The sequence below is a fragment of the Megalobrama amblycephala genome, linkage group LG22 (genome assembly GCF_018812025.1).
Source record: "Megalobrama amblycephala isolate DHTTF-2021 linkage group LG22, ASM1881202v1, whole genome shotgun sequence".
Lineage (NCBI taxonomy): Eukaryota > Metazoa > Chordata > Actinopteri > Cypriniformes > Xenocyprididae > Megalobrama > Megalobrama amblycephala.
The window spans coordinates 1,606,522-1,617,061 of NC_063065.1; the positions used below are offsets into that span (position 1 = coordinate 1,606,522).

The 10,540-nt window shown below is 36.5% G+C and overlaps 1 protein-coding gene across 1 annotated transcript; it reads right to left on the minus strand.

Annotated features, from left to right (window-relative positions):
* Nucleotides 1-226: 226 nt before the first annotated feature.
* LOC125258502 lies at nucleotides 227-9,331 on the minus strand. The gene is made up of 7 exons (XM_048175468.1): nucleotides 9,279-9,331; nucleotides 8,131-8,197; nucleotides 7,780-7,973; nucleotides 3,337-3,491; nucleotides 2,148-2,566; nucleotides 1,790-1,998; nucleotides 227-581 (listed from the first exon to the last, which is right to left on the minus strand). Exons 2-7 carry the CDS (start codon nucleotides 8,144-8,146, stop codon nucleotides 384-386), a joined length of 1,191 nt encoding a protein of 396 aa, XP_048031425.1. The 5' UTR covers nucleotides 8,147-8,197; nucleotides 9,279-9,331; the 3' UTR covers nucleotides 227-383.
* Nucleotides 9,332-10,540: the final 1,209 nt, after the last annotated feature.

Below are 10,540 nucleotides of genomic sequence, written 5' to 3' on the forward strand. Positions count from 1 at the left end.
ATTTATTGCATTTTGGGAAAAAAATAATACATTTTTATAATAAACTTTTTAAAATCAAAATGAAGATTTGAATTTTTAATGTTTTAATTACCACAAGATGCTATGTGAAAGTCTGAAACAGAAAATAGTGGTTTTCATCTTGCCACTTTCTTGGTAAAGAAAACACCTTTTTACTCAAATTAATCAAAATGGAGTTATTGCGCTTTGGAACCAAACTCTTCATATGTATATATGTATAACTGTAATTGAACATGTGCAAGAACAGTTGTAAAGATTACAAAGTATTACAAAAATGACAATATAAGCTGCATTAAATGCATTAATATGTGTATGCCTTATAAAGAGCATTTAAAGTGTGAAAGGAAGCATCAGATCTCTGTCTGTCACTCAGTGATGGCGGCTTTGCACAAGCCCTGAGGATTGATCTTCTTCAGCTTCTCCATGATAGACGTGTACTGCTTATTCCTTTCATCCTGTGAGAGTGAAGACGGATTGATCTCCAGGAATTTATATGCGTCCCTAGACTGCATGCTGAAGATGTTCTGTGCCCTCTGACAGCCTGCACCAAATGTCTGCCAGTACTGAAATATATCACATATATTGAAATATAAATATATCACATGTGAAATATAAATATATCACACCAGCATTAATCACAACACATTCACTAATTATACATCGACATACACTCATGATGTGCCTGAAAACACTCACTATTCTCTACATAGTAAAGGTCATGGCAACATAGTTTTTTTCATTACTTGAACTCAAAATAATTGAACCAATTTCAACTTCAGTAGTGATCTGCGTGAATAAATCATTTATAATAAACATTTCAATATCCAATAATGAATATCCGATTTTTTCTTCACCGAAAAAATAATTTTCTGTCATTAATTACTCACCCTTATGTCGGTCCAAACCCATAAGACCTTCGTTCATCTCCAGAACAAAAATATGAGATATTTTTGATGAAATCCGAGAGCTCTCTGAACCACTTTCAAGATCCAGAAAGGTACACAGTAAAATCCCCAGAGTTAAATCAACTCTGCTCAGAGTACATACGGTCCCTCTCTAAATATTGTTAAAGTAACACTGAAGCAGAGTTAAAGTTAATGAGATAATTGAGCAATTAATAAGGCTGTGGCTGAAGTCAGCTGTAGTTCTTGTGTTTCTCTTTTCTTTGGTGATTCTGCTTGTTAACAGCAGGTGTTCATCACTAATGCACAATCATCACTTAATTAATTGCTTAACTATCTCTTTAACTTTAACTCTGCTTTAGTGTTATATTAACACTATTTAGAGAGGGACCAAATGTACTCTGAGCAGAATTGATTTAACGCTGGAGATTCTGCTGTGTACTAAAGACATTGTCAAAACAGTCAGCATGACTACAATGGTTTAACCTTTAATGATGTCTTTAGTACATTTCAGGACCTTGAACTTTGGAATGACATTGCTGTTTATATTCAGTTTAGAAACCTCTCAGATTTCATCAAAAATATCTTAATTTATATTCTGAAGATGAACAAAGGTCTTATAGGTGTGAAACGGCATAAGGGTGAGTAATTATTGACAGAAATTTCATTTTTGGGTGAACTAACCCTTTATTCTACATGACCATATTCTACTTCCCTTAATCCTATCCAATACCTAAACTCAACAACTGTACTAACTATTAATATGCAGTAATTAGGAGTTTGAGGCAATATCTAATAGTGAGAATTGGACCCTAATCTAAAGTGTGAACCAATTTTCACCAGAAGCATTTACTCAACTTCTAACTAACCTGTTTTGCGTCTTCAATGGAGTTCAGAAACTCCTCCTTCATGTCTTTCAGGTCTTCAATCAGTTTATCTCCAGCAAAGGTCTTGTCTTTCAGTGTCTCCAGCGTAAAAGACACTTTCTCCCAGAAATTTTTAAGATCAACCAGAATTTTTCGGATTTGATCAAGACACCTCTGGACTTCCGTCAGGTGGACAGGACTGGGAATCTCACCTGAACAAACAACATACAACAGATTCTGATTCATGAGAGATCATTGGGAGCCTTCAGGCTGTGATGAATATTTAAACAGCATGATGTGCACACTGATGCATTTACTGTGTGTTTATGATCATGATTTAAAAGCACAGAGAGACTCTCACCCTGTTGTATATTGCAAATGGCCAACTTCATCTGAAGATCAATCTGCTTGTTTTTGATGTCCCACCCTTGTTTTCGCAGACTGTCCATTTCGTGGACAAGAGGGGTCAGTTCAGCTTGTTTAGCACGAATAGCAGCATTGTTATACTTTCGATTATATCCGAACAAGACCTGTAAATAAGAATGACTTTTTGCACTTTTTATGATCAGATCCTGCAGCTCTTGGGTGCTTTTTTCAATTTCTTCCTGAATTTCCTCAATATCATTGACATTTTTGTTCAGCTCCAGTTCAAGCTTGGCCAGAGCATCCTCCAGAGCCTTCATCTCGACAGTGTGTTCCTTTAGTTTTCCTTCAGTCTGGTTCTGTTCTTCATACACATCACTGGTGCATGTTTTCACACTTTTGGTTTGTTGTTCATACCTGAAAAATAGGGTGCATGTACAGTGATATAGTCTGGATTTCACAAACACAACACAGACACTGAACAATCTTCTCTAAGAGGACCTATTCTGCCCTTTTACACAGTCTTGATATTGTCTTTGGGCTCTACTAGAACAGGTTTTCATGTTTGAATGCTCATTATTTTTCTCCATTGTTGCAGCTCCTCTCTTCTCAGTCTGTCGTTAAGTTTGGAATTAGTTCAACCCAAAATAAAAATTCTGCCATTAATTACTCACCTTCATGTCGTCCAAAGATTTTCGTTCATCTTCAGAACACAAATGAAGATCTTTTTGATAAAATCTGACAGCATTCTGTCCTTCCATTCTCTGCCTTTGAAACCTGATCTTTGACACTTCAAAAAGTTCATAAAGAAATCAGAAAACTAATCTATATGAATCAAGTGGTTTAGTCCAAATTTTCTGAAGAGACTTGATCGCTTTTTATGATGAACAGATTTAATTTAGGCATTTACTCACATGTAAACATTGATCAAATAACTCAAACTAACCTGAATGACACACAAAACCTCTTCTGGAGGCTCAAAGTGCTGCATAACCAGTGAGGTTCATTCTCATGTTGTGCAGCACATTTGAGCTTCTAGAAGAGGTTTGATCTTGTGAAGCAGGTTAGGTTGAGCTGATCAATGTTTACATGTGAGTAAAATCCTAAGAAAATCATTTGTTTGCTGTGTACTGATAAGAAAAAATGATTGCTTGTTTTGAAATGCTAAACTTCATAAATGTTTTCACCTCTTCACCATGTCATCCACGGCACTGATGATGTCCTCGATCCATGTTTTGGCTTTCTCCAGGTAGATCACAGCCAGTTTGGGTTTGTTCTTCTCAACAGCTTTTATCAGTATTGGGAACAGCGAGGTGACCAGGTTGGAACTCGTGCCGGCACACTACAAGAAAACGAGGATAATTAATCCACAAGGATAATTTCATACAGTATCAACATTCCATTCTCTCTCTTGAAACCAACACGGAAGTGACAAAGTGCAATTCATCGACTGGCCGCTAGAGACAGACTCCAAAAGAGAGTCAATCCCATAGACACTCCATGTTAAAAAACTTTACAGCAGAAAAAACACATTTACAGCCTGGTACACAAAGTGGTTTTGGTCTATATAGCTAATTTTGCCCTTCATGATAACTGTTAAGGGGTGAATATTTTATAACTCATCCATTTAAATGATATTAAGCCTTAAAGTTCTGCATAATTTAGGGCTTGGCCACTGCCGTCACTGTATGTACATGTGCACACATGCAGATTATAAACAGAAGACAGATTCTGATGGATCTTCTCGGGATTGGCTAAATGTTTTGTCCGTCAGATTTACTACAGTGACAATAGCTGGAGAATATGCCTTTCAAGACACCACAAAATTCGACAGCACTGCTTTGATATTATAACTAAAACTGCAGCACTATTTCGGAAAAGATACTTTGGCTCATTTTTTGTGAGAGTCTAATGTATATGATTGTATATAGTTTTACAACATAAACTTCCTTCAGGTGGACAGGACTGGGAATCACACCTGAACAAACAACAGATTCGGATTCATGAGAGATTAATGCGAGCCTTCACACTGTTTACACAAGTGGTGAACGTAAACAGCATGACATGCATACAGATGCATTTACTGTATGTTTGTAATAGTAATTTTAAAAGTCTCACCCTGTTGTATTTTGCAATTGGCCAACTTCAGCTAAGGATCAGTCTGTTTGAATTTGATATTCTACTCTTTGTTTCGCTGACTGTCCTTTTCATGGACAAGAGGGGTCAGTTCGGCTTCTTTAGCAAGAATAGCAGCAACGTTATAGTTTCGATTAATTCTGAACAAGACCCATAAAAAATAATGACGGTCATTTTTATGATCAGATCCTGCAGCTCGGGTGTTTAGCAGATAATTATTGCTGATCGTTCAGAAGAAATATGACGCAAACAATGTACAATACATAAATATTTCGTGGATTTAAAGGGCACCTATTATGCAAAATTCACTTTTACATGGTGTTTGACCATAAATGTGTGTTGGCAGTGTGTGAGCAAAACCACCCTAGAATGAGAAAAATCCACCCAGTGTTTTTTTTACAATCTCAATAATTCATAAGCACTGTCTCAGAACGCCCTGTTCTAAGATTGCTCTCACTGTGACGTAGAATTGCGCTAAGCCCCACCCACGTGGTTTGATTGACAATCTGGTTTTGGCATAGACGGTAGACCCCGCCCTTGGTGATCTGTCAACCATCCTCCATTGTTTCAACGACAGCCGGTAATGTCTAAGAAGCATAGGGGTAGAGTGGGGGAAAACGCCCCCCTTAAGGAAAATGTGACATTACAGTGAAACAAAACATAAATGTGACTAGAATTGCCATCCCGGTTTTGAGTGACTATGGCAGGAGTTATTCACCAAATATTAAAATCGCTCAGCCTTCATAATTATTTAGTATTTTGACTGAAAATATTTTTGTACAAAGGGGGCGTTTTGCCCCAGCGGTGGGGTAAAACGCCCCCCAAGGTGGGGTAAAATGCCCCCTTTTCTTTACCAACCAGTTTGCTTCATAGATAAACAGCAAAATGAATAGACTAGTTTTTAATCTCTAAAAGTAAAAGGCAAGTAATGTATCAACATGTATAGGCCTATATATTTAATATTTTTTAATATTTATTTGAGGAATATCCAACATATCCAAATTTTTAACATTTGATAATTGATGTATTTGTTCACCACTATCACCAAGACAAACAGAAAACCCTAAAAAAATATTAAACTTATAAATTTGTGTATTTATGTAGTAAAATATATCCAATAAATGCATTAAAAGCCACCCAATTTCATTGGGTCACCTAACCACCTTCCATCAGTGAGCTAACTGTGCTATCAAGCTAGCCTAATGCTCACTTGGGGTAATTTTTATTTATTTATTTATTTATTTAATTTTGTTTAAATATTTAGATTTTACCACCTAATTATACTGCATTAAGTGTAAAACAAAGGATTTGATAGACAGAAATATGTTATTATAGTAATTATGATAGAGAGAAACTATGGCCTCTAGGGGGCGTTTTACCCCTCAGCGTAGGGGGCGTTTTACCCCACAAGCTACGACTTTTTTAAAAAAAAAATTAATTTTTAAAATATAATTATATTCCTTATAAATAACATATCCTCTCAAACTACAGACTTCACTATTCATCTATCATACATCACTGTGATATCCTGCAGAACAATATTCTCTTAAACACTTGTTTACTAATATCTGAAAATTATAGCGCTTGCCATGTAATCCTCTTCTCTTCAAATATGTCACTGGTGTCAGCTTCTCCAAGGAGATTTGTTTATCCCCGTTGTCAAACGTAGTGCATAGCAACAGTGAAAATGTATATTGACTACCTCTAGTGCTTATTTTGAGAAAAACAGGTGGGGGGCGTTTTACCCCAGGGGGGCGTTTTACCCCACTCTACCCTAAGTGTTCTGTTGTGGGATGTAATAATGAACATAGTAGTTTTCACTTACTTCCGACATCAGAGACACTGAAAACGCAGTGGATGGATTTTATTTACGAAGGAAAGGCGCCACTCAAAATTCCAAAATACGTTTATGTTTGCGCGAATCATTTTTTGACTGACTGTTTTGAGAACGAGCGTCAATTCAAAGCAGGTCTTGCTTCAAAGTTAATCCTCAAGTGTGGATCGTTGCCTACTGTTCGCGATCCAACGTCACCTCCAGAAGAAGTAAGTGTATTTAATGTTTTTTGAGCAAATAGTCATTTCAGTCGATGTCAGCCAATTCAATAACAAATGCGTACAAATACAAGTTGTCGTCGTCGTCGTAGAATGTCTGTGTATATAATGAGGATATAATGTATATAATGAGGAGTATATAAACCTTGTTTGTATAGTTCTGTAGCCATCTTCTCACATTTGCCACATAAGCACCTGTACGACAAGTAATGTCAACATGACGCAACCGTTCCCTCGCATAAATATAATTTCGTTTGTACTTAGCAAACGTTATCACAGTATTTGTGTTTGTAGTTTCAAAAAATTGCGCGAACATTATCACAGTGTGTGTGTGTGTGTGTGTTGCACATCCATAATTGCAAAGGGGACGCGATTAAAACTCTATAAGTAAATAAATGTATCAAATAACCATTCAGAGACGTCCGGCTCCATTCTCAATTGTGTTTCTTCTGCCGGAGTCTCTTCATCATCTGGGTCTGATTCCGGTTCAAACATGTACGGCTGAATGCCATACAAAACAGCGGGTCTCTCACTCTCAGCCATTCTGCTTCTACCGATCTGTTTATTGCCATAGGTATGCAAGTTACGCCCTCATCCAAAGGCAGGGCGGGGATATGCAGCTCATTTATATTTAAGGTGGTACACACCAAAACAGCTCTTTTTAAAACAGGCCCCAAAAATGACATTTTCAAATGGTTATAATAAATTAACTGTGGGGTATTTTGTGCTGAAACTTCACAAATACATTCTGGGGACATCCAAGACCAATATTACATCTTGTAAAAAGGGGCATAATAGGTGCCCTTTAATGCTTTTGTGGACAAAAAGTGCTGTTGGATGTTTTTCAATGGATGCTTGTCATGGACATTTTAACCCAAGTGCAGCGGATTGGATTCATCTCATGATCGCTATTTCATTACAAGGGTATAAAGTCCCGTTTTGATTTTGTGTGTTGTCATTAGCACACCCGACACAATTACTGTTGCTGCAGCAACCCTGAACTTTCAAATGATGTATAATTTCTTATCTTTAATAATATTTTAGATAGTATCTAAGATAGATCGATAGCTCTTTGAGCTAACTTGATCACGTCAAGCTAGGCGGGTGTGGTTTCAGCAACCAGGCCCCTCAGCTCCACCCACATCCCGCCTCTTTGCCCATTTTCAGTTATCCAGGAGTGATGCGCCGCCAAGATGGCGATGGCCGACTCCACCCACTTTGGGTTTCAAAAATCCTTTTCAGAAACCTACGGGTGACGTCACGGACAATATGTCCGTGTATTATACTGTCTATGGTCTCATAAAAGAACTATAAAAACATTTGTTGGCCGAGTGCACTACTATCTATAAAAGATTATTTTCACATGCAGAATCCTGATTTTTAGAAAAATTATGAATTAGTATGATGAAATGATGATAATTCACAAGATGAATTTGCCTCACCTTCAGCAGAACAGCCTCAGAGGATCCGAACAGCATTTGTGTTTTAAGAGCTTGGTCTCTGATCATACGCTCCAGCTGTGGGAAGCCTCCCAGACACAAGAATGACAGATGATAGTGGAGAGCCGTTTGCTCCACAGCTGGAAGAAGCTCCTGGATGAAGTCTGGACTCAATGTGGATCCACTGATGACAATCTCTGAGACACCAAACTGAACATTAGTGATGTTCAACAACCTCTGGGGCTCAGTCATGGGTGAAATGTGTCATAAAGTTTATTTATATATTTGTTTATATAGTCTTGAACTACTATTTCAGGGTAAATAATTGAGTTTAAAAAATGTAAAGTGTCTCACCTTTGCTATCGGCCATGTTTTCTTTTAAATTGATCGAAGACTGGTAATGCGTCCAACCGTACGGTCTCTAAAAATATGACAAAAGATATGATGCAAGTAGAATCAACAGATTGCATTTAATTCCCCTTGTGAAAAAGAAGTGTGCTTGATCTTTACAAACTGCTCGTGATGCAGCATATCAGATCACGTGAGTATGGCATGTATTTTGTGGATGTTTACATTCGATTCTGAATAGTTTGATAGTGTGCTCCACAGATAACAGGGCTAAAGCTAACATTGCACACTGTGAAAGAGATTTATAAAGAAGATGAGTTTATGAATTAAACAGACTACACGCTTTTTCAGGTTAAAATGAAAATAACTTGAACGAGATTTACGTAAGGAGGTGGAAACAATGGTGATTGAGGCTCACTGTATGCCATTCCATATACAGAACTCTTATTATTCAACTATGCCAAGGTCAGTGTCACCAAAGAAGTGTGTTTTTGGTTGTGAGGTAAAGATAACCTTGCTTCCCAAAGAACCCAGCGTTACGTGGAGCTGAGAGTTTTGTTCTCACGCAATACATTGATAAACTCTCAACATTTGTTAAAATTGATAGTTTGTTATTAAAGTTGCAATCGTGTTTTTATTGGTTAAAATGAATAGAGAATATTTTGTGTTTTTCCGTGGCTGCTCGAGCCCTCAAGATCAGTGCTTATGGTTTCATAAACAAGACCCAGTTCTACGCTGGATTTTTAGTATATTGAATTTGGTGTTTTGAATTTGTTATTTATGTTGAAAACTTTGATATTTGCAGTCTAAGAATTCAGAACAAAAATATGCTGTTTGAAAATACATGTAGAAAATCATGCCATAAAAAAATTCAATTTTGTTAAATATCAAATGTAAATATCAGGATTCAAGTTTAAAAAATTCAAACTCAAATCTATATAAAATTACACTCAATATTCAATTCTGTTAAATGACACTTGTCAATAATTCAATTCAAATTCAGATCATTTTGTCATTTTTCTAGCTCCATACACTTTTTAGAATTTGTAGTAAAAATGATTATAAAAATGATAAACAATCCACCAAAAATAAAAAATAAATGCTAGCTGGTGTAGCCTAAAGTAAATTGAGAATAGAAAGTATAACACACTTACTGTATATTCTGTGTTCTCCTGAAAGTCTTCAGCTGTCTTACGCTTACAGACAGCAGTATTTATGCCTCATATCAGATATCACGTGATGATGTGGTAAATCAGGAATTGGTTATGACTTGCAAAGGCCCTGGGGCCAAATTTCCTCCCACACACTGTTCCCATTTCCAGTGTTTCCCTTAACTGCGCATTCACAGTAATGGAAGTTATGATGATCATGAATATTCAAACCATTCTCACTCTGAGACCTTAAATCCCACCATACAGTTTCATAACTAACTAAAAATATTTCACAACTTTAACATTGTGTTTTGTGCCATTGCTTTGGCAAAGTATCTGTTAAACTAACTAAAATCAAATTACAAAAGGCTACAACAATATGTTTGAAGTGCAGACTTTCTTTACATGATCAGCCCCAAGATGCATTCTTTTCAGAAAGTGTTCAAATGTATGACTCGTGCATTAAAAGACATTTTTTAACATTTTTAAATACTGTATATGCAGTGTACAATTGGCTATTGTAATTGTGATTAAAATCTAAATAATAATAATAATATCTTTAATAAGTTTACACCTCCAGAGAACAATCATATTACAATCGTGCACAAATCTAAAACAGCAAACTTAAAGCTGCAGTCCGGAGGTTTTGGCTCTTTGTCGCCATCTCTGTTTGAAACCTGCAATTGCAGTTATATGCCGAATTATCATCTTTATGTGGGTTGTGTATCAGCACGGCTCCTCAGCATGGATGAATCTAATGTTTGCTGTCAGTCACCCTACTGGTGTGGATACTGTACTTTGGAAACACAAATTCTATGTCTTGGAAATATGAGTAAAATAAGAATTTTTAGCGGAAAATGTTATCTGAAGAAGTAAGTAACATGTCTGCCACTTTTGTTCTGACCAACTAAGGGGAAAAGCATTAGGCCTACAATATATCTTGCTACCAATGATGATTAAATCTAATGATCGCTTAGCCTGGATCATGCCAAACCATGCAAATTATTATTATTGCTATATTTTGTTCTCAAATTGTTAATGTTAACAACATCAGCATTGTGCGACTATGTGTATTTAGAGTGTATTAGTGTTACCTGTACATTTCAGTTTCTGTAGCCACTCCATAGTCCGAAGCCTTTTGTTTTTGACTATGGGTGAATCTCTAGTTGACACTGATGATTGTCATTTTGACCTTCCTAGGTTACAATCTGCCTTCGAAATTATAAGTTTATAATAGCTGGGACTCCTTTTTGTAAACAGATGTG

Excerpts from the sequence above, each read along its gene's own strand:
- LOC125258502 (XM_048175468.1), bottom strand. Across the intron at positions 3,492-7,779 it reads CTGAGGCTGTTCTGCTGAAG|TGTGCCGGCACGAGTTCCAA; the intron begins GTGAGGCAAATT and ends GTTTTCTTGTAG. Across the intron at positions 582-1,789 it reads CCATTGAAGACGCAAAACAG|TACTGGCAGACATTTGGTGC; the intron begins GTTAGTTAGAAG and ends GATATATTTCAG.